We start from the raw sequence: 23,864 nt of genomic DNA, 5'->3' as shown, positions 1-23,864 counted from the left end.
ACACCTGAATCACATCAGCCCAGTGCAGTGATTATTCATGGTCACCTTGGACATTTACAGTAGAAACAGAACCCTGACCTAAAAGTTCTCCATCTAATGATTTAGTGGCCCTCTTGAAATAGCTCACAAGTTGCCTTAAAATACTCAGACTAAAATCATACTGCTGATACAATAATCCCTTAACACTTTGGACACAGTCAGGGTTTCCCAGAGGATTTTACCCAAAGACTTTAGGAATTGTACTCAAACACACCACCATGCTGTGATGTGTGAAAGACTTACTTTTGATTTATTCGACTTTCAAGGGTCCTAAAGGTTATCCAGGGCCATCAGGACCGCCAGGGGAACAAGTGAGTATTTATGTGTAACTTTGTGTTTGTGTTCAGTTGATGTTTTCTCAACAAAAGGTCTCAAAGATGATGATTAGAGACACATTCCTGCGTCTTTTATACCAAAGTAGCACTGATTCCAGTTCCTAATTTAGCAAAAAAAACCTAAAGATACTTACATATTTGCACATACAGTACATAGCTATATATAAATATAAAGGTATTATAGCATAGTATTAAATTATGAGATAGGATAGAGTTTATGAGCTTTATCCACGGGCCACTTACTGTAGGAGTGTCATGTTTAGAATTTCAGATACTCATACCCTGTACAGATACATTTTGGTCCTGTGAGACCTATATAGTGAATGTCAGCAGAATATGAAGGTTATTGAAAAAACACCATGATTTGTGAGGGTAACAGAAATCCGTGCTACGTCAGAAGATGCGTTAAATGTTCATAGTTTGTCTGAAAACCTCCCGTCCATTGAGAGGTGGGTTGAAGGGGAGCAGACAGACTCAGTTCATAGACTGGCTTGTCTTGGTGGAGGCTTTCCAGAACAAACAGTGCTTGTTTTATTCTTCTGCTGGCAGTGGTGGTAGAGGTCTGTGAGTCTCCTCTTTCACTTTATCCATGCATCTAATCTCCCTATTAACGTTGATTCATTCTCTGCCTCTCTGCTGTAGGGCATACCAGGCCAACCAGGGGAGGCAGGAGCTGCGGGTTACCCTGGCAGGCAGGTGCAGTGAAAAATACAAAAATACGCTCCCAGTTCTGCCATCGTTACTCTATCAAGATATCTGCAGAGAAAAAACACAGTGATAATATTAATAACAATGTCAAGCTAACTGCTGTCCGCTTTGCTATGCACTTTGCTTACTATTGAAAATAAGTTGTATAGGATATATTTTTCCATCAATACCATTCACCACTGACTTGTTATCATGCATCGATCTGTGGACTTCCAAACACACACACAAAAAAATGTCTTAGCTCTCAGTCAAGCTTGCTGTTTTCTCTTATAAAGCCATTCTGCATACGATATCTTTTGCTTTTCCTTCACATGTGAAATACTTATACTTATTATACAATAGGTCCTCCTCATCAGATTGTTTCCTTTGTTGCAGGGCTTAGCGGGGCCAGAAGGTAACCCAGGGCCTAAAGGTGTCCGCGTAAGTACAAATACCTCTCTGCTCCGCTCTGCCCTGTTTTCTTCAGCAGCTCTGGATTGAATACTTCATTTCCTGAAAGGATTAGGACAGTGTCGGGCTGTCAGCCTTCCTGCAGAGAGAGTGCCCAGGATCTGAGTTGTATTTCTGTCAAGCTACCTGATTTGAAACTGCTTGTGGGGGCTGGTCCAGGGGAATTGGTGTTGTCTCCAAAAAAAAAGCTGACAGGTTGTCTTTAAGTAAGCAGAACTTCCACAAAACAGGAGAACAAAAGAGAAATAAAGAGAGAAAGAGTGTGAAAGCAGACTTAAGGGGGTCAAATGAGCGAGTGAGAGAAAAAGGCTTTAGTGGATCTTTGCAGCGCAGGGAAACAAGATAGCTAGGAACAATATATTGAGCAGAATGAAAAGGGTGACTTAGAGAGTGTAATGATAAGATACTGTATGAGGAAATAAGAAAGAATGAGGCAGGGAAAGGGATCTTTAGCTGAGGGAGTTTTCCACAAGGCCAATCCAAACAAAAAAAAACGTACAGACCTATTGTTTTTCTTTCAAAAGGCAGCTACAAATAGTAGTATAATAAAGATTAGCTAACAATGCACAACCAGCTGTAATATGACAGGCCTTTACTTGTAATAGCTGGCACATACCCAGTTATTTCAACACCTCATGTATATACAATGACTTGAATGTGTTGGATACAATTGCTACATTTTATAAAGCCAACACACTGCTTTTACTGAAACAGAAAACAAATACCACGACAGATTGGAAAAACTGCTTTCAACCTAAACAGATACATAGCAGTTCATAGATGAAAGAAGGGTTAGCCAGCAAGTAAACATAGATTTAAACAACAGGATTGTAGCAGTATTTGTATTTTAAGTCACACATTGGACTTTTCACATCCCAACCGAGGTAGCAATCATGCTCGAAGCTGTTTTTGAACCTCTTAAACAACAAATGAAAAAGAAGTATTAGACACAACAGAACACGGGCTCAAATATAATTCGCTTTTGAACCACACCTGTACATAGACAACCTGCTGCACCGTGAACGGAATTTTTCACATACATGCATATGTACAACGCTCGTTACTGGAAAATTCCTCTAGAGGGAGCACCACATAAATCAGACAGCGTAAAACTTTTTTTCGGCACACACTTTTGCAACAATTCAATTTTGAATCATAGTGGGGAGAGCTGCAGACTGGATCTGTTGTTCCAAACTTTGTATCCGATGAAGTAATTTCCAGTCACTATACCACTCTGTGCAGCTCCTAGTGGTTATATGCATACTGCATCTGGCGGATGCGTAGCGTTCATTTCTTAAATAAATGAAAGAAACGTAGAAATTTACATTTAGGACTTGTGTTTTGCTTGTTTTCAGGGTTTCATTGGGCCTCCTGGCGTTGCCGGACCACCAGGACTGGAGGGGGAGAGAGTGAGTGAAGTCAAAGTCTTCATGATCATTTTCCGTGTTAATGTCTTGAAGCTAATTCCCAAAACTGTTCACATAGACTTTCTATTAGATTAATGACCAGAATTTGTTATAACTCAGATTCCCTGCCAGGATTAATTTATCTACTTGTTTTTTTTTTCTAGGGAGTTCCTGGTCCAATCGGAAAACCTGGCTCCAAAGGAAGATATGTAAGATGTGTAGATAATTAAACTGAAAATGCCCAGTGTCTTTTATCCATAGGATTTTTTCTTGAGTATTGAGTGATGTCTGGCCAGTTGGATCAAATGTGAATAATGTATCATGCTGTGCTGGTCTTCTGACTGCTCAGATCTTTTCATCACATGTCACATTCACAACACATTCACCACTGATGGTAGAGGCTGCTACGTGAAGTGCCCAACATTACTAAACACTGCACCGGTGTTTTGATCCCACTGCTGCAGGAATTGTTCCCATAGTAGCGGGAAGCAAAACGCTAAGTGGATAAATCTCATTCCAAAACATGGGTGAACCTTGCGTTGGCTTTCTCCCGTGGATGTGGACTTGGCCTGCTTCCTATTGGACAGGCAGGCACCTGGTGATGAGGCCAGGAGGAGGGGCCATGTTTGAATGTTGTGTCAACAAGCTGCAACGAACACACACCTACCTTTAATGTTTCTCAGGTGTAATCAAAACGCTTTACATTACAAGTCAAGGGTGTAATCCTTGGTGGTTTCCTGATGTTACTAAACTGAATGTCTACTTCCCCTCACAGGGAGTGGTGGGTGATGTTGGCGAGAGGGGACCACCTGGTCCTGATGGCGATGAGGTGAGATCTCCTGTTGGCCTCCTTATGAATTCACCTGTCCTCTCTGTTTGTACTGTGATTTTTTTTCTTCTTTTGTTTGTTTTTTTTCACCAGTCTGTCTTCCATCCATAGAGCTACAATATTTCTACTTTTTACTTTTTGTCTCTCTTGACAGTGACTGAAATCGCACAGCGCTGTGCTGCTTCCTTTTTTGTTCTTGTTGGGTACTTTTACCAACACTTTAAAAATTAGTTATTAAAAAAGAAATAAAACTGAAACAATTTTGACACAGAATTGTCAAACAGGCCTTGAGGCGCGTGTCAGATGGGCCTCAAGTAGTAAAAAAAAAAAAGGAAGGGTTAACTATTTTTATTGTGACCTGCACTTTGGGTTCAGCCAAAATAGACAATGAAATGATATGTAGAGAGCCACACTGACCTTGTATGAGCGACATGTATATCTACATAGAATAGAATTGGTTTCAGTCATTAAAACAGAAGAACGCTTTTGGTATTTAATAGATAACAGCAGGTTAAGGCCGAAAGATCTTCTGGTATGATTTCTCTCTCTCTCTCTTTCGCTTTCCCTCCGTCTCCATGTCTTTCTTTCTCTCTGCCTCTATGTGCTTGGAGAGCTGTTCTTGCCCCATATGTAAACTAAGCTATCGTTCACAATGCTACGATCGTTTTGTGATAAGCCTAACTCCCCAAAAATTGTTTAAAAGACACAGCAAACCCTCCTCCAAAAAGGTATATTGGTAGCCTTGCATAATGTAGCAGATTGCACTGCTGTAAGTGTGCTGTCCTGTGTACTTAGGATGTTGCTGTGATGTTTCACAGGGGCCTGTTGGTGGGATTGGCATTGGCGGTTTTCCTGGTCTGAGGGTGAGTTTCAGTTTTTATATGATTTTTTTCTCTCTGTCATTTTTTGCATGGCAGAATTTAGTCTCACAACATGATGTGTTTTCCATTTGGCTTCCTGCTCCCCTGTAACTTGTTTCCAAGAAGGCTCGTCGGTCATCTTTCTGTCTCTACCAGTCAGTTTGGTGTTTGAGAGATTCATTGCACATTGTGCTGAACTTGAGCCAGTGTTTTGTGTTTTCTCATGGCAGCAGCACATTTTTACCTATGAATGACAGAACTGCTGAGGTCAGAGTAATCCACACACATTACCTAAAGAGATAAATATACCAAGGATGGCACTCATAATTGTGTCTTCAACACTGCTAATACTATGGGCATGACGGAGCCTATGAAGTTCAAAAGCTCCAAAAGTGACACTTTTTTAATTTAATTTATTACAGAGAGCAGAGTGAGTATTTTAATTGGATTGCAATAATACCAAAGTTGTTTGTTTCAAATATTTCCCGGGACAAGCTCATTGAAGCCATTTCAATTTAACTCTATTTAATTGGGATCAATATCCTGATGGTGAACTCTTTTCTCTAGTAAATACTGTTGTGATTATTCCAACTTTTCTTTTGGTACTTCCAGATTACATCAGATTAATCTGAGAAAAAACAACAACATGAAATTCCCATTAACTTTTGGGAATCGGATCAAAGCTATGTCTGCAGATGGTTTGAAATGGGATTCCAATCAAATGTCTAAGTAACACTGTGCCTCAAATCTACTTGGTCTTGTTTCAGTCTTGCCCTGCTTCGGTCTTGGTCTTGACTTGTTCTTGATCCCTAAGTGTCTTGGCCTTGGTTGGTGTGGTCACTACTACTCAACAACACGCAGTGTTAGAGAACAAACCTGATATTCTTGTTATCTTTCTGTTTCCTGTCTGTTATTACGTCTTTTCATCAAGTTTGTTTCTGTATCAATGGATAACTACTCTCCCTGGGTCTCCATCTTGTCACTGAGGATATTTCAGGGAGTATGAAAGTGATTGTTTGTAGTTAGGTGTACTGTGAAGATGCCCACAACAAAATGTGAACAAGTTTGACCGACAGTGTGATTAAGTTTATCTGCCTAAGAGAAATCATATTCTTTATATTCACTCAGTAACTGTCCAGTGTGTGAAATTGTTTGAACATATCCCTAACACACTTTGAGGTCTTGTTACTTCTGTGAGAGAAAAAACAACAATCTGAAGAGTAACAGGGCTTATAGAGAGCACGCTGTCTTTTTACTGTACCGTTTAACTTTTGAAATGTCTCAGTTCACAGGGGCCTTTTAAACACTCTCTGTCCATGTCAGCAAAACGGATACAACTGTAACCTGCGTGTTCCCTGTGCCATCATTTCAAGCTTCATTTACACTAGTTAGCTGTTCTCATAGCAGGGGGATTTATGAGGTGCGTTTGAAGGGTCACACCGTGTGTGCAAGACACATCTGGATGGCTGAGGCTTCGCTCGAGCAACTGGCTGTAATTTATCTTTACTGCAGGCAGAGACCTGAAACAAGCAGACACTACCTTTGAGTTGTTGTTGTTGAACTACAACAAGGACTTCATACCAGAGAGGGTTGCACTCGTAGTGGAACTTACATAACAGAGAATGTCAACACTTTTGTTATGCTTTCATTATGAAGGCGGCAGTAGCTCAGTCTGTAGGGACCTGGGTGAGAGGGTTTAAGTCACAGTGCGGACTAAATCTAGAAATTGGTCTGGTAGCTGGAGAGGTGCCAGATCACTTCCTGAGGGCTATTGAGGTTCCCTTGAGCAAGGCACGTACTGTGATATGTTTACTCGAGGTATAAGACACTTTTTCTACGTTTTTAGAATGTAGAATAATGTTTCTGAGTCACCAAGGTGCACAATTAAATTTTTGTCATCTCTGAATCCATAAATCACACAAATATAAAAGATATCAAGATGTGTACAATTTCCCAAAAATCCAGACTTTGACAATAACATAAAAGTTAGCATTTCGAATCACAGTCCTGGAAAAATAGCGTATCAATGATGGTCTTGATTTAAAATGTGGACATCGCCCAGTCCGAGACAAGACAGAGTAAAAATGATTTCGATTTCGATTCCGAGACCGAAACATACAAAAAGTGGTCTTGAGACCGAGACCGATTTCGAGTACTAACAGTACAACACAATCCCAGTGTCAGTAACAAAGATGAGCCTCTAAGCTGCGCTCACTCGTTTGTTTAAGGCAGTTACACAGAGTTCACACTTTTGTTAAGTAATCAAAGCGCACAAACAGAACAGCAAGTGTCCGTTCTGGTATGCTCTTGATCTCTTTGCCAGTATGTGAATCAACAAAATGGTATGCTGCCAGACACTCAGACACACTCAGCCTGCATGCAGAGCCCCAGGCGGGGTCACAGACCAAACAGTTGTATAAAACTATAGGCAAAAAAAGGGTATTTTTGTCATGGTGAGGTGAGGCCTGTGTACTGTAAGCAGAGATTTGAATGTCCTCGTAACTGTAAGCCAATGTGTATATAATACACTAGGCACTGACAGATTGTTGCCTGTTTCATTGGATCTCCTGAGGCCACAGTAGTTCTGTTAAAACGAGGTACAGTGATGCTACAATCTGGTTCTGATCAAGCTTTGAATCAATTATCTCGGGAGAAAATGGTTTGGATCCTCTCTGAGCACCTGGTGGTCAGGATTCATCTGGACTGCAGTTTGAGTAAAGCCTCGGCGTGCGATGCTGGTGTACCAAATCTCCCCACCACAGATATTATTTGGGGATAGTCTTTGTCTTATCTCCTCCTATGATGGAGCACACTTGATCTGTGCCAGTGGAGAGGCAGGACCAAACACACCAGCACGAGAGGATCCAGGTGGACTTACATGTGCACGATGACATCACATGAAGCCATGTTCTCTCACTCACTTACTGTGGTTTCTTTTCCAACATATAGACATTTTGATTACTGCTGATATTATTTTTATTCTGCTTTTCATTTTAATGTTAGTTGGTAGGCAGTGTTTACTCTTGATTGTTTTGGCCTAAAAAAAAGGCTTCTCTCCATCCTGAATCCTTTCTCGTCGTGATCTGTGATCAAGACTTGTTATGATTATGTGTTTGAGGCTATAGCACCAATCCTTTGGTATTCCCTGCCCCTTCAGCAGCTGAATGTGTTACTGTTTAGATAGGCCTATGGGTAATCAGGTCCACCCAGTCTACCTACTGGTCTATGTTTTACTGTGCCCATTACTGTTTACTGGTCATAGCAGGATTTCAGAAGGTTGGTCAAGAAGTACTTGTTTCTTCCTGTTTTTATGATGTTTGTTGTATTGTTGTAAATGCTATTAAAATTCCCTCACAGCATCATTGATGCTCTTGTGATGGGGACGATCCAAACCCTCTATATCAGTTTTAAGTGTTTACTTTGAGATTACTTATAAAGGGTTTTCATTCCAGACACCATCTCACCTCAGTCAGTTAGTGTGGATCTTGTGGGCTGGCAGACGTAAGCTTAGCCGGGCCCGGACAAATACAACACAGATGCTAACTCTGCCAGTACGGCTTAGTACTGTTTGAAGGTTTGAAGGTTCAAAAGTGTTGGTGTAAATTACATCAGGAGAAATCAGAAACAGTTAGTATAGAAAATGTCCAGTGTCAACGATGACTCTTCGCTAGCGTTCATATTTACGGTACAATTACAATGTGAACCGTGTTCCCTCCACAGGGCGACCCAGGGCCTGAGGGACCGAGGGGACTGCCTGGTATGGTCGGACCTCAGGTAGGTTAAAGAAAAAAAAAATACTGTGATGTTGCTTTTCAGTGAAAATAGTGATGTACTGAATGATGATGATATTTTTTGGACTCGTATAACTCTTATTGGGTGTCAATGAGAGTGGGGCTCATCATGGTACTCTGTTTTATCCTTCATCGTTGTGTGCTAATAGTTGTGCTTCAGCAGCAGATGATGAGACCTCGCTCAGTGAAAGAGTGGAGGAGGCTTGTCAGGCTTGATTTGCCAAAAAAGTAACAGCTGTTTGCCATATCTGCAGCTTTTTGAAACATCTAGTAAAGTACTGTTTATGATACGTTCTGTAAAAATGAAAAGAATGATCCCAGCCTCATTCACATAGTGGAGCATACAGCTGATTTATCATACACTGTTACCAGATCTATTCTTGTCATTAGCCTGTTGCCAAATCCAGAGTTGCAGTTTCAGGTCGGAAAGCTTTCGATTGTTTAATCCCTAAAGTGAAATCATTACAATCTCTCTGTACTTTACTGTAATTAATGTAAAGTCTGCACTGTAAAAAGCTTGACATTATAAATCTAATATCCGACTGTGCTCCTTCCCTTCTCTCGTCTCCACGTGGCAGGGCCCCGGAGGACGAGCTGGCCCGCCTGGATTGAAAGGTGATAAGGTGATCTAAATATTTATATTATTGCAGTGTATCTGTGTGTAATGTGTCAGTAGCACAGCTCGCACAATTGGACTTATTTGAAGCGAGTCTGTTGAGGATTCGATAACACAAACGACAACAATGACTCAAATTCACAATCGCAGCGTGTTTGCATGGTAATGGATGATGTCACACCACAGTATGTTGTGGAGTCTGTGTAATGTCATGATAGCTACACTGTATGATAAAAGCACTTTGACTCAGATTGCATGAATCTCTGTATGTTTAACTGTGGTGATGTTGTGATCACTGGCAGGGTAGCATTGTGTTATATCTCTGTATGATGCTGTGAAATTCAGGGCGAAGTGGGACAACGGGGCCACCCAGGAGACACGGGGTTCCAAGGTGATAAGGTAAGTCCCCCCCATCACACAAGCACAGCACAACTTTCCCGCTTTAACAACAATTAACACTCGTATTTTATTGTCACCACAGTGATGCCTTGTTTACTCCTTCCTTTGACAAATAATTGGAGTAAAGCAGAAGATGTTGAGGAACATTTGTTTTTTCCAAAAATCAGGAACAAATTAATCCAAGCGTTTCCAGCAAAAAGAAATGCATTAGTTCTTAAATAAACACAGATGTTGTGACATTATTCACATGAAGTCATCACATAACAGTTTCCCCATATGAATAAGGTTTTATACACATATGCACATTACTCATATGAAAAGAGGATAAAAGCTAAGGAACACAAAAGGGTCGGTCGACATGTTTTAGAGTGATGTGTCTGTCTTTCAGGGAGCTGCTGGTGCGCCGGGTCCAACTGGGCCAAGAGGGAAGCCAGGACCACCGGTACGTTAGTGTGAGTGTGTGTGCCTCTGTGTACAAGGTGTAATGTCTGTTTCTATATGTGTGTGTGTGTGTGTGTGTGTGTGTGTGTGTGTGTGTGGGTGCATGCCGACAGTTCATAAAGGTTTTGTTAAGCTTTTATAGACAAAGCACGATAAAGTGAGAGCTGGACTTTTTGTTGGCTTGTAAACTAAAGTCAGGTCGGTCATATTCATTACACCTCAGCTTTATCAGGACTTACTTTACTGAGCTACATTTAGAGTAGAGACATATCATGAGTTTCTTTAATGGGGATTTGTTGCTTAGTTTTAAAGTCCTGACAACACTAACCAAGACATACCTGAGATCAGAGTGCTCTGAAACCCAGACAAGGCCGAGATCAAGGCAGGGCAAGCCTGTGACAAGACCAAGACCATAAATATCATAGAAAAAAATCAAACATTTTGTCTTCAGTGGGCTTAACTTAGACTGTAAGCGGGGGATAAAAACCAAAATCATGAATGAGTAACGGTAACAACCAAATTTCCCCCTGGGATTAATAAAGTGTTTCTGATCCTGATTGTGATTCTGGTTTGTCATGAGGAGACGGGTTGTTTTCCATCTACTTACAGTGACAACATGTAAATTATCAGTCAGTGGTGGTTTTGATCTGTCTTGATTTAAAATCCAGAGATATAAGATAGAAGACCAAGACCTTAAGAAAGTGTTCTCGAAAATAGTTTTGAGAACGACAATACTACTTATCAGCATCAACAAGAATAAAGCTCAAATGAAGCGTGGTACACAGATCAGTGTAAACTCGCCCCACTAAATCAACTGAATACATTATAAACTTATCCAGATGTGTTCACCTGGTTTTCTATGCAGCTGTTTCTGTTGTTTATGTCAGTACTGTCAAGACATGATTAAGTAATATTATTAATTCAGTTTAATTTAGGAGAGAAGACAAATAAAAGATTAACCAGTGAAATAATATCATTCAAAGGTAAAAGTGCAAAGACAGCCAACAACAAGCTGTACTCAACGTTAAACCAATGTTTTACTTTCCACCTCTGTGTATGAATAACATCACGTTTAAGATCAATTTGTGCAACAGTATCTCCTGTTTGTTTGTTCTTTTCCAGGGTAGAGTCGGTGATATTGGGGTACAAGGACCACCTGGGCCTGCAGGACCCGAGGTAGGACACATGATGAGTTGAACTTGTTCACCATGTCACTTCTTTGTTCCCAGTGTTTGAAAGGAAGCAGGCGGAGAAGCACATAGCATGATCACCTCATGCTGTCCTAGATAAGCTTTGGTTACAGTTCAATCAGGAGAGACTTAAGTAAGAGTTCACAATTATTTGACAGTTGAGGAACAAATACATGTGCAATGTCTTGAGTGATTAGACGCTGTCATGACCCAGCACTGACAGCAGGATAGGATCCACCCTGATGGAGTCTAGACACTGGTGCTGGTGGTGATAGAGGAATGCAGGATGAGATGAGGAGTGGGTTTTTTGAGGTCATGTCTGAACTGTGCAGAGCTGGAATGGAGGCAGTCGCACTGAAATGACAAACTGACTGTGGAAGAGTCGCAGCAGGATGATTGGTGGAGAGAGGCTGTGGCAGAGTCGCGTTGTATTATTACCTAAAAGAGTAAACACCTCAAATCAGCTGATCACCAGAGCAGGGAGATGGTGGAAGAGGAAGAGAGGGAGTGAGCTGAGCTATATGAAGAACATTGAATGAATGTGTAAGAGAATAAAACCTTCCTGCTTGAACTTACGCGGAGCTCCATTTGGAAAATCACTGAGAACTTAAATCTCCCTTCTTACCACAGAACAGACACACATGCTGTTAAGAACAACGTCACTGAAGGTCAATTCACTTTATTCCAGGAGAGCTTGTGTTCCTTGTTACGAGATGACGCAACCTGATTATCTATTAGTTTATGGTAACATGGGATGACGGCAAACAATTTAAATTAGAGCCAGCTCAAACACAGATTTGTTTTCTTCCCAATTACTTCTCATTTCCACGCTGCTCTGTGCGTGTCAGAAGTCGCCGCGCCACTCATGATCAACTGTACACACATCACATGAGAGCTGCGAGATCACACGGGAATACAGAGAAAAACATGCAAACAACTTGTTGAGGTTGCTTTGTTGTTCATTTGGTGCCTCTTTTGACTTAATGTTGATTAAGTGATGGTTTTACTTTGAAATTGACCAGATGCTCAGTGCGTTTCCTTGTCTGACTTCCTGCAGACGCCGCTGAAAATAGACTCGCGGGAGCATCGACTAGTGTGGCTGTGATTCATGGATTTAGGGTTAAAGTCTGTGTTGCAGGCTGTACAGTAAGATACAGCCTGGTGGCTGGTCAGGTTTTACAACAGTAACTGAATTAGGTGTTAAAATAGTGCACAATTATATTCCCATTGGATTTCTAAAAAGAAAACGTGCTTACTGCCCCCCTGTATTTAGATCATTTGTACACTTGTCTCTTCCTGTGAATATATAGAAGTATCTATTTCCCGTCATATTGGCGGCTTTCTCGTGGTCCCTCACCCGGTGCAGGCCTCTGCTTTGATCCACGACATGATGTCTAGAAAATGAATGGAGAGATTACCGTGGAATTTCCTGTACATATATCACAGGGGGAACATTCTTCTCATACACTCAATAGATACTGAAATCTTGTAGATTGCAGGGCGCAGAGAGTCCTCTAAGCAGACCGCCAAGGTTCGAGTTCGACCTCCTTTCCTGCACGTCATTCACCCCTCTCTCTCTCTCTCTCTCTCTCTCTCTCTCTCTCTCTCTCTCTCTATCTCTGTCTCTCTCTCTCTCTCTCTATCTCTCTCTCACTCTCTCTCTCTCTCTCTCTCTCTCTCTCTCTCTCTCTCTCTCTCTCTCTCTCTCTCTCTCTCTCTCTCTCTCTCTCACTCTCTCTGTCTGTCTGTCTCTCTCTCTCTCTCTCTCTCTCTCGCACGTGGTAGCTGGTAAACATGGTCGTAAAGATGTTATAAATATTGGACTTGCTAGTCTGCGTTGACTTTTTAAGGACAGCGGAGGATAAACAAACAGATTCATTTGACTCCATGACCTTTCACTATACTTTGCAGGTTTTAAGCTGTTTACTAAACAGGATACCGTCCTTCATGATGTTTTGACATGTCAGTCATCTGATGACCCTGTATGACCTTTCCGTCACTTTTCTTTTCTTTTATGATACGCTTGTCGCCTTGGGGGAAATTTGTCATGGAGCCAAAGTTCTGCAAACATTCAGCTGCTTCCACTCAATAGATAAAAACAATAGACCACATCCTCACATCAACAAAAAGGCATAAGATCTGCAAAAACAGAACATCAGAGATGAGATAACAAAGGTCAGGAAATATAAAAAGCATACAGGGACTCCGTGATGCTGCTACGAAACATTATTCCGAATTTTAAAGCGGTTCAGTTTACATCGGGGTCTCTGTATCGTCTGCCTCACACTCATGACTATCATCACTCGTTAAGATCAGTCTTCTGCTTGTCTGTGCATTGGAAACTGAACACTTCACCTTTTGTCACTGTGGGTGTTGCAGTGTCTGTGAAAAGCATGGAAAATGTCAAAGACTTTCTGCACTCAGTCATGAAACAGGACGATAGGTCACCGAGGTCACAGCTGACAGGCGTATTTCACTGAAATGAATGATTCTGTTGTGGCAGATGCTTAAAGGCTTCTATCTGGTCAGCAGCAATCCATCACCATCAACGATTTTCAACGATGACCTTTCGTTCCATGTTGCTATGTCTAGGCTGCTTATGCTATAAGTACGTTTTTTAAAGTTATGTAATCGGATATGACAGCTGAAGAGAGAGAGGAAATGTTTGGAGGAGAGAGTGTGGGGGGGTGGCATGCAGCAAAGTGTCACGGTGGGATCACTCAGACACTGCTGCTGGGACGAGGACTGGCGAGGCTATTGGCGCTCCTGCATATGATATTTGAAATGCAATTTTATCCCACTCCTCCTGCAATGTACACAGATGCAGTGAGCATGATTGATCCAACTTCAACAAATAGTAATGTGACGCATGACAGGAAATAATACTATTTTTTTTCCATTTCTTTTTTTTTTTTTTTTTTGCAAAGGGGTTTCCTGGAGACATTGGGGTGCCAGGGCCCAACGGTCCACCTGGGCCAAAGGTACAACAGCCTCTTTTAGTCTTTGTCATCCTCTCCATTCATCCACCCATTCATCTGATTAAATCATGTTTATGGTTTCTCTTCAGGGTTTGCAAGGTACAAGAGGGCCACAAGGTCCGCCAGGGCCACAAGGAACACAGGTGAGGCGATTCAACACCCAACTAAATCCTACCCGTCTGTTTGGTTCTTGGCTCAGTGATACAGAAAAGTGGAAAATGTGGCTCATCAAACGGTTTCCATTGGATCATTAGTCTGAGGCAATTCTTCTCATTTAGCATGTTAGCACATTTCAAACAACTGCAGCGTTGCCCTAGTGGGATTTTTTCCCCGCTGCCATATATCTCGAGGCATGTTCCACTGGGTGAAGTCATGATTTACCATTGGGTGCTTATAAAATGAAGCTTGAATGTTTTCCAGCACTTAAAAAAGAAGGAACAGAAGTCTGGAGATGTTCATACCACTCACAGGTGCTTTTGTTTGTGCTGAATGTTACGACATTGCAAACACTGCAAAGATGTTGTTGATCAGTGTTCTCCCCTCTAATACACAAACTTCACTGAGGTGGAGTTAAAGTATCTCAGACAGACACAACGTCTTACAGAGTTAGGTACCACAGGCCAAGAGTCCTACAGGTGGGAAGTACCAACGTACATTTTTACTAACTCTGTACTCCTTTATTCCAATAGTGAAACTTTGGAAGTTTGGAAAACTTTTTTTTTTTTTTGGGGGGGGGGGATTTTACATCCTGTACATCAGTGACATCAGAGGAGTTTCGGCAAATTAACTCTTTCTTTGGTCTTGCTAATAGAGAATAAGACAAATAATATACAACCCAAATGCAAAAAAGTCTCAATTAGTAATTGTGTGTTGTGTTTTTCCTTGCTTATTGCTGTCGCACGGCAAGTTAAGATTATTTCGATCAATCAACAGACTGCAGTGTGTCTTTAGGTTACTGTGCTACTGTACGCTTGGCACCCGACAAAAGGGTACCGAAAAAATAAAACGTTACAGGTCGGTTATTTTGGTACCATTCTCAACTTTTGACAGAGGAAACTCCAATAAGTCTGAACTGCACTGAAACCACTGGACCGCTCAGTGGAAACGAGGCTATGGTAGCATGTGGATCTGACGCTGTATCTACATTGTTAGTGCAAGTCTTCTGTCTTCTGAAGTTGACCAGCTTCATGAGTGTGTGTGTATATAGGTATTCATATGTCTGAATCTTTGTGTTTGATGAGCTTTGCTGTGTTTTGCAGGGGGATGAAGGACCACTCGGCCCACCTGGCAGCGCCGGCCCTACTGTAAGAACTCCAGATACTCACAAATACTCCGCTTATCGCAAGTTGTCTGAATGAAACCTTTTTCTTCGATGTTCTTAGTAGTAGTTGTGATAAACACATTTTAAGCATTGGTACCTTTGACCACATGTTATGAATGTGTGTGTGTAACAGTGTAACTCTTGTCTTTTTAGGGGAGACCTGGAAGAAAAGGCTACATAGGTGAACCTGGCCCTGCCGGTTTGCAGGTGAGACCGCTTTCTTTTCATAACCACTACGCTGGTGCTGCACTCCTGAAACTGTGTCTCTGTGTTATATTCAAGGATTTAGACATTTTAAACCCTTGACATGTTCTTTTAGAAATACCTCATTGTCAGCTTTGGGACATTGTTGAATATTGTCTAATGCTCAGCTCGCATCTTTACTCTAATCTTGTGTTCTTTCTTTGATGTGGAATCAATGTGATATTTTTACTCAGTTTCTCCTCATTCAGCATCTGTTAAAGATCTGAACAAGTGTTTAGATCTTAAATAAATGTAACATGCAGCTTTGTTTCCTTAGCTGGGAATATCTTCTGTACTTGTTAATCACCTACAATATCAGCATTTCCACTCAGTTGTTAAGTAAATGTCAAGTGAACATTTCAAGTGATTAAAAAAACAACAGCGGTGAAGGTTGAAGTTAAGGTGAAAAGGTTTTAAAAAGAGTGGAAAAAGCAGAAGTGTTTCAGCCATTTTTCACTCTTTTCCTACCTTTCCACCACTTTACTACCTAACGGAAGTGAGGTAGTCCACTGTTGTTTTTTCATTTGTCCCTACTACACCCAACATTAACCGACAAACAGCGAGTACGCCAGCTTCCATCAATAGTGAACGTTAAAAGTGTTGCAAATCATAATGAACAGATCATGTGGGGGTGCAGATGGCCTAGCAGTTTGGTCACGACTTGTCTACAGAGGCTGTAGTACTCCAAGCGGGCTGCCCCGGAACAAGTCCAACCTGCGGTTCCTTCCTCACTTTACCACCTGTCTTGATTTTCTATTCTATTTATTTCCAATCTAAATGAAGGCTAATTGCCCACAAATAATCGTTTCCAGCAGCTGATTTGGAGAAAATAAATCAACCAGCGTTGGTCATGCTGTTCCTCAGAGTAGCTTTAGAGAGGACTGTATACACCTAACTTTATTTGACTGACACTGGCTTTAACTTTAGGTGGAGAGGACTTTACTGTAAGTTTGTTTTCAGGTTTTTACTACAGCAAGCCACAGCATTCCAACCCTGTTCCTTCCCATATGTTTTAGGCTGTCATTGGTTGTTGCCATCGCCACAATCGCTGTGCCATAAAGTACCATGTGATTTCAAGGTTTTATGATTCTAAATGAAACCGTCATGCTTACCTCAGATTTCCAGCGTCTCCGTGTTTGTGACCCACTTACTGTGAGCTGAGGTCTACTGTGTTATACACATGCTCTTAATTAGGAGAGAAAATGTTCTCCCCAGACTTTCATCACACATACATACCAGCACACCAGCAAGAAGCGAAGCTTTCCAGTCCCACGAAATGAGAGTGTGTGTTCCTTTTTTACACTTGTAATATCCTGATTGGTGAGCCAGCTGCAGGGTAGAACGGTGACAGACATCTCTCTAATTGCAGGAAGCTAACCAGCACACTGTTTGATGTGTTCTGCTTGCAGGGAGAGAAAGGGGACATGGGAAACGTTGGAAAACTTGGACCACAAGTAAGTTGCTATCACACTTGTAAAGTACAGTACTGTTATTATCTAACCACCAGCATGCTGTGCAATAGTAGCTTTTCATTAAATCCTCTTTAAGGGTGTTAATGTGGAGCCTGTGCTGCAGCTTTAATTGGCTTCACTTCCTGTCTGTCAAGCATTTACAGTAAAGACGTTTTCCCAGCAGAGGAAGAGAATGATGCAATTCATCTCTCTGAATGAAACTGAATCATGTTTTGGAGGACATTAAAGAAGTGTTTCCTGATGTCTCACTGTTTTCCTGACCTTCTTCCAATGTTAAGACCATTTGGATCCTCTCCCAACATCACATTTCGTTTTTGTCATCATGAAATGGGCAGAACACCACGGCAGAAAAAAAAAAAAAAAAAAGAGACAGCAACATGAGGTCTTCGGTGAAGTCACCATGTTTGGGTTGCACGTGTGTCTATGGCTCAGAGCTGCTAAAATGTGTGATGCCTATTCTTGACAAATTATCATCTGCTGCATGTTGTCAAAGTTAAATAAATGTGGAATCTCTATTTGTAATGATTATTAACGTACAGTCTAAACTGCAGCAGTACAGTTTGCAGATGCTGCCAGTCTGTTTCGTACTTTATTAAGACTTTGTGCCCAAAACAAATACCTCAAAGAAAATGTCGAGACATGTTTCTTCTTTTCAAAATCCTCAGATGCAGAAAACTCTCTGAACATCCAAACTATGTCTGTCCTTTCCGGAGGCCCCTTAATGTTAATATTTGCATTCTGTGCATAGTGGAGGCAAGCGAGCGGGCCGTGTTGGACTCTGTGTTTCTGCAGCGCACATATGAGAGGGATTAAGCACTCACTGTGTAGAGAGAGCTTTGAAGCCTAGGAGGAGCCGTGAGGCGATTCAGAGAGAAAAAAAAAAACAATAACTCTGAAACATATGGAGGCGCTAATGAACGACATTACGTCACTTTCCAAAAAAGTTAGATGTGTAAGAAACTGAGATGGACTGTAGTTATCGACTACAGGTTATCCCAAGGGTGCCTGTCTTCCCTGAGAAGCCCCTGTATCATCATGAGGCCTCCCATAAAATGTTTCAAGAGAAATTTTACTGGAGGTTTTTACAGTGTGGTGGATTTGAGCCAATTTAGATTTGCTGCTGAGTGCTCCCCTTTAGTCCACAACTAATAAAACATGCGGCAGCTGTCAATTACCTAAGGCAGCTACATGATATGCAGTTCATACGTCCACATTGTGCTTTGATTTTTCATGTCAGTGACTCACTTAACCTTAATACTCTCAGTTTACTGCAGCTGTATTTCTTCCCAAATGTAAGGTTAATGGGTATGCCAGTGCTTTTGTAAGCCGGACTTAGACTCACAAACCAGCTCTCCCTTTAAAACAGAACGGCGAAAAGCTCCGATGTCACATGGAAACCACTTTGAAACCATTTCCTTCTGTGAAGTGATACGGGGGTACCACATTGTCCCACTTCTTGTCCCAATTAAGGGATTTGAGGTCAATTTAAAGCTCTTGTTCCAATGCCTGCCAGCTGAATCCCTCAGAAACACTCTGCTACTAATCTACAGTATCACTTAAATGCTCAACTTGCCTCCAACAGGACAAAAGCCTCGAGGTGATGATGCACGAGCAACACTTTGAGGCTGTTTTTTTGCTGAGTTAGGGCAGAGCCAATGGAACAAAATGTCACTGTGTTCATGTAAACGATTTGTTAAGTGTCTTACACATTGTCTCACCTACTTCGTCCCACTGTCACTTCAGTTTTCCTCTCCTTATTGACGTTCATTCACTCTCTCTGGCTCTTCGTTTTTCTCACTCTCTGATCACATGGCGTGATACAGAAAAAGGTTGCAGAGGAATAAAAACGAAAGCTATATGATTATGTGCTTAAAGTAAAGAATAGCAGCCATATAGAATCTTGTAATCTGGTGAATGGATCATTAAAGACCGAAATACGGCAACTGAAATTGGCATTCAAATGCAGAGACAGCCGCAGTCTGACCGCGCTGGCTTTTGTGGTCGACAGTAAGTAAGACCACGGTCTGCAGTCGGGCCAATCACATGAATTATTGCAACAACACTGTGATTTAGTTCAGGTCAGATGTCCTGGTAGTTTACAGTGTCCAAGTGGCTTCCTGCATGTGCTGTGGTGTCACATACGTGCAGTATTGTGGCTACGGTTTGGAGCGTGTTACCTACATGTTGCTGTTTGGCCGACTGACTTCGATCGTTTTCACGTCAACGTTTTCTTTAAATTCTTCCACAAAAACATAACAGAAGGTTTTGAAACATAGAGCTTCCCCTTCTTTCTGAATTGTTTCCAAATGTCTCTGGCCAGCCAACTTTCAGTTTAACTCTGGATCTGGATTGTGTAGTGGAGAGACGGGCACTGGTCCAAACCACAACCCGTCTCCCAGACGACAGATCTGGTCGTGGTTATGCTCCTCTGATAACTCTCATATTTACATAGGTGCATGAGGACTTCTTTAGTTATCTTTTTTTGAATTATTAAGTTGCTGTTTTCTTTATCATGCCACTAATAATCCCCAATCATTGCTTTTGTCCACAATGTGTGCTGAATGTTCCCGCCAGACGACATAGTTATAGTCCAAGACTCACAAAAGCTCGAGATACATCTTAAGGTTATGAACATTTTCTATCTTTTTAGATATCTTGTTTACATTATGGTGGATGATCAATTCCATACGTGTTTTTCTAAACGGATCTTAGGAGAAGAAAATGTTTGCACCAGTTACTCGCCTCAGTGTCATCTGCTTTTATTCTCACTGTTTACTCAAGCATGAATCAGTTTACACCTTGTCATACTCTCGTGATTGAGGACGATCATGAGACGTGGAGGACATTTGGAATAATGAAAACAAAAGCATTTGTCATTATATTTAAATAACTCTTCAGGGGTGAGCATAAAGGTTTCCTGTAGACTTTGATTTGTTGACTGAAGCATCACATTGTTATCAGTAGCCTATTGCATTGTCCGTGTCATACAGTAGTAGTACTTTTTTTTTCTTTTTCACAACAATATATATATTTTTTTTACTTTTCTTGAATGAAGAATCCCACGCACTGATGTGTTATAATCTCTTTTTTCCTCCCTCATCTTTGCTCTCTATTTCTCTCCGCCTCTCCTCTCGAAGGGTCCGCTAGGCCTGATCGGTATAGCTGGAGTGATGGGAGTTCCGGGTGAAAAGGTAAGGAGTGTGTTTCTCTATCATTAGCCTGTCAATCAGCATCAGCCGGCTGCTTGTCAGTTGCAGACCCCTGTAATTTGGGGTGGGTTAAGCAGTCATGGCTTGAGGCCTTGGAAGGGTCCTGAACAAATGCTTAGAGAGGCGCTCACCACTCTCACATCGACGACAATAACAACACTGTCAATGCGGTGATACCATTAATGCGTCCTGTCACTCCTCCTTCTCTGACGAGACAGGCAAGTCAAGCAGGGAAAACTCATATTTAAAAGCTGAGACAAATTGCCTGGACACTGTGTTTCAGTATCGTTACTGTCTTGTATATTAAGCTATGGCATGAAGTTAAAAAACATAGAACTACACAGGTGTAGGTCGTGTATGAATAACCGTGATGCAATAATTAAAAGTTGATTTTAAAAGTGATCTCTGCAACAAAATCAAGTAAATAATTATCTCACCAGTCCATGTATGAACTATTAGAATCCTCCAGTCTGCTGCCTATCTCCATTATTCCCTCCTTCTGTTTATAGGAAACTTGTTCCTCTTTCATTCCTCTCCAGACGCCCCCTGTGTGTCAGAACATGTTCTTGTGATGGGAAGCCGTCTGCTTGTCAAACTCTTGCTTTTCCTCCTCCGCCTCCCCCCCCCCCGAGTTCACTCTGTCAGCACCAGCCATACCCTGACAGCCCTCAAATTCCTTTCACAAGATGGATCAATTCAATTCCCTTTCTCAGATTAAGACTTGCGTTTCCAATACAGAGCATTCGAACTATTCTGCTCAGCGTCAGACAGAAGTGCTCAGAGGAGTTTGAAAGGGTACTTGCACGGTGAATGCAACACAGTTCAAGAAAGGATTAAGTATCAGTGAGACACGAGTTCGAGAGTGAAGAGTGGAGGCCCAAGCAGCTTTACAGCACACACAGAGTTACCTTTACTTTTGACACACTGTGCAGAGTGCCACCAACTGAGTTTCAAAGTACCTGCTTACCACTCAACCAGCTGTCACTCAAACAGTCTGTGTTTAAGGAGCAGCTCTCCAGTTTCATTGGCCTTTATTAGGAGAAGTCTATGTGAGAGTGTTTCTCTGTGTTGAGGTTTCAGGTCAGGGTGAAATGATCTGCTCTCACTCTGTTTCTCTCCTACTGTTTTTCCCTAGGGCGACAGAGGACCAGCGGGTCCAACAGGTCCAATCGGGGAGAAGGGGCCAAGGGTAAGTACAGTCCCTCAGGAAACACTGCAGAGTCCTGCTTCTTGTCTGAAAGTTGGTTTACTCCAGACCTTTGTGTATTTTAACAAATGTGTCCAAAGAAAACTGCAAAGCCGCCACAGCCTTCCAGGGTTTGAACCCTTTTTTCAGGAAACTAATGAAAGGATGATTAATTTGAAACTGAACCGACTGAAGTGAAGCAGCTCTGGCTGTAAAGTCACTAAGCTTTGTTCATGGAAATGAAAGCAGACTCTTCAGACCTAAAAGCATCCAGACTCATCAGTGTTGACTTTTTTTTTAGATTCGTGCAAAATTTAGCCATGGCTAATGTGTCTTCCCACATTGATGATGAGAATAGGGAAAAGGGATCAAAAACATCTTTTTTTACTTTATTTTTTAGCACTACTAAAGGACTTTTTCAAATCTCTTTGTTGTCTGCGATGTCTCTATTCAGTCTTAAACTCTTGCATCTGTAATAGATCTCAACTAAAGCAAAGGGTGGTGTATTCTGCTGCATCCACGGGTGTGTCCAGACTTTTTAGTCTAGCATAACATTTGCATGCACGCCTTGTTTAACAATTTAATTAGATTGCCCTTTCTATCTCCATTTATCCTAAATCCTCCATGATGTACATTTTCTGTGATTAATTCCCTGTGAAAAACAGATGTGTTTCCAAAGTCACAATTTAAGGTACCAAAATGACATTAATTGCCAATGTGACTGAAATAAAGTTAGTTTACTGCATGTTCAGCATTATGTGAGAATTTGAAAGCACATTTTTATCGACTCATTCCTACATTCCTGTCATATGAAATAGAAGTGCAAGATTGAGATTTTGTAATAAAACAAAAAATGCAACCTAAATACTTTATTGGAATTTAAGTCGTGCTTCTAACTAAGCAAATAGCCAATCATAGTTTAGGATTGCAGGGCAGCATCTAGGGTGGCCTGTAAGATTTTAAGGGGGGGCCTTGCCTGCTAAAGCCACTCTTCTGGACACGCCCCTGGCTCCATCATAAGCGGTTAGTCAGAGTAAATCACTCCTGCTTTCACCTTGTGTCAGTAAAGAGCTCCAGTGGCGTATGATCCCATCTCATTCCCAGTTGTGGTTTGGAGTGGGAATGTTTTGACAGCAATGTGATTATTTTAAAAAAAAATGCTTTGGAGGTAAACTAAATGAGATTGTGAATATTTTAGGGACTCAACTCAATGACCAATAGTGAGTGGACCGATCTTTTCCTTACCAATCGTTGAGCACACCTCAAGTCGAGCACAGCAAAGACTGAAAATAGATCTTTCTGTTCGAGTGTAATTCTCATTGACGTTTCCATGGAGAGATATTTGTTTTACCTCAATCAATGCATTGTGATGTGTGATTTGATGAACGTTCGGTGGTGCAGGTTAATAACAGGGATTCTTATATCTCTATTGATTGAGCTTCTTGGTCCACAAGTTTGTGGAAAAATGTTTGTGAAGAAAGCATGCATGTGACTTAAAGTGTGCACTATTTTACAGTTGAGTGTAGTCCTGTGGTTATTCTAACATTGGCCCTTATTTGCCCTTTGTAGCAGACGTGCTGCTTGGTCGTATCTCTCGTGCGTATAGTGTCAAAGATATGGTATTCCTGGAATGTCGGCTCATGTTGCACAGAAAGATGTTTCAGCATATTGCCGGTGTTCCCACCCTTCTTGAGAATATCTTTTTTTGAAGACAGTACACATACACTGTGTTGTCATCTTTTTTTCTGTTCTTAGTGCTACCACTGCATATTTTTGCACATACGTTTCCTTAGTGTGACAGACTGTCATAAAAACATGCATTATATATATGAATTTAGAAGTTAAGATGCGTATGATTTGGACAGTTTGGAACTGTTTCTAAATTAAATTTAGTCTCTTTACATCCCTATTTGGCCTGCAATCCTTTCCTGTGCTGGAGCCTTGGACGGAGTTCATGCCTGTGGCTTAGGGCCCAAGTCCTGACCTATCTGGCTTGCAGACAGGCTAGCAGTTTGGCTGGCTGTGGGAGAGGATGACTAATTTGGTGGCTGGATGGCAAAATAGTTCAATGATTGAATCATTACTTGCGTGAATGCTTGTTTGAATGTTTGATTTTGTGACTTATGTAAGGACTTGTGATGATCTGTGTGAAACAGTGTGAGTTAGAATGCTGCCTCATTAGTGAGGGGTGGAACTTCTTTGATGATAGTTTTCGCCTTTATTAGATAGGACACCTGGAGAGAGAATGAAAATGTTGGGGGGAGAGAGAGGGGGGTGAGATGCATCAAAGGGCTGAGGTTGGACTCAAACCCACGGCCACTGTTGTACCAACATCACCGCTAGGCTATCCGAATATCTTTCTTTCAACTGTTTCAGTTTACAAAGAGTTTG

The 23,864-nt window shown here is 41.5% G+C and overlaps 1 protein-coding gene across 2 annotated transcripts in view; it reads left to right on the top strand.

The window, feature by feature from the left end:
* The window catches only part of col24a1 (collagen type XXIV alpha 1 chain), an 83,274-nt gene that overhangs the window by 28,190 nt on the left and 31,220 nt on the right, over positions 1-23,864 (top strand). For both annotated transcript variants that reach the window (XM_079350322.1, XM_079350321.1), the window contains exons 8-26: positions 306-350; positions 1,017-1,070; positions 1,458-1,502; positions 2,888-2,941; positions 3,103-3,147; positions 3,714-3,767; positions 4,586-4,630; positions 8,348-8,401; positions 8,997-9,041; positions 9,380-9,433; positions 9,822-9,875; positions 10,997-11,050; positions 13,992-14,045; positions 14,132-14,185; positions 15,302-15,346; positions 15,517-15,570; positions 17,016-17,060; positions 20,216-20,269; positions 21,423-21,476. In XM_079350322.1, coding sequence (XP_079206448.1) covers positions 306-350; positions 1,017-1,070; positions 1,458-1,502; positions 2,888-2,941; positions 3,103-3,147; positions 3,714-3,767; positions 4,586-4,630; positions 8,348-8,401; positions 8,997-9,041; positions 9,380-9,433; positions 9,822-9,875; positions 10,997-11,050; positions 13,992-14,045; positions 14,132-14,185; positions 15,302-15,346; positions 15,517-15,570; positions 17,016-17,060; positions 20,216-20,269; positions 21,423-21,476 — 963 coding nt within the window. The remainder of the gene's footprint in view (positions 1-305; positions 351-1,016; positions 1,071-1,457; positions 1,503-2,887; positions 2,942-3,102; positions 3,148-3,713; positions 3,768-4,585; positions 4,631-8,347; positions 8,402-8,996; positions 9,042-9,379; positions 9,434-9,821; positions 9,876-10,996; positions 11,051-13,991; positions 14,046-14,131; positions 14,186-15,301; positions 15,347-15,516; positions 15,571-17,015; positions 17,061-20,215; positions 20,270-21,422; positions 21,477-23,864) is intronic.

Source organism: Symphodus melops (genome assembly GCF_947650265.1).
Source record: "Symphodus melops genome assembly, chromosome: 8".
In the NCBI taxonomy this organism is placed as follows: Eukaryota; Metazoa; Chordata; class Actinopteri; order Labriformes; family Labridae; genus Symphodus; species Symphodus melops.
This window is presented reverse-complemented; position numbering and strand designations above follow the sequence as displayed.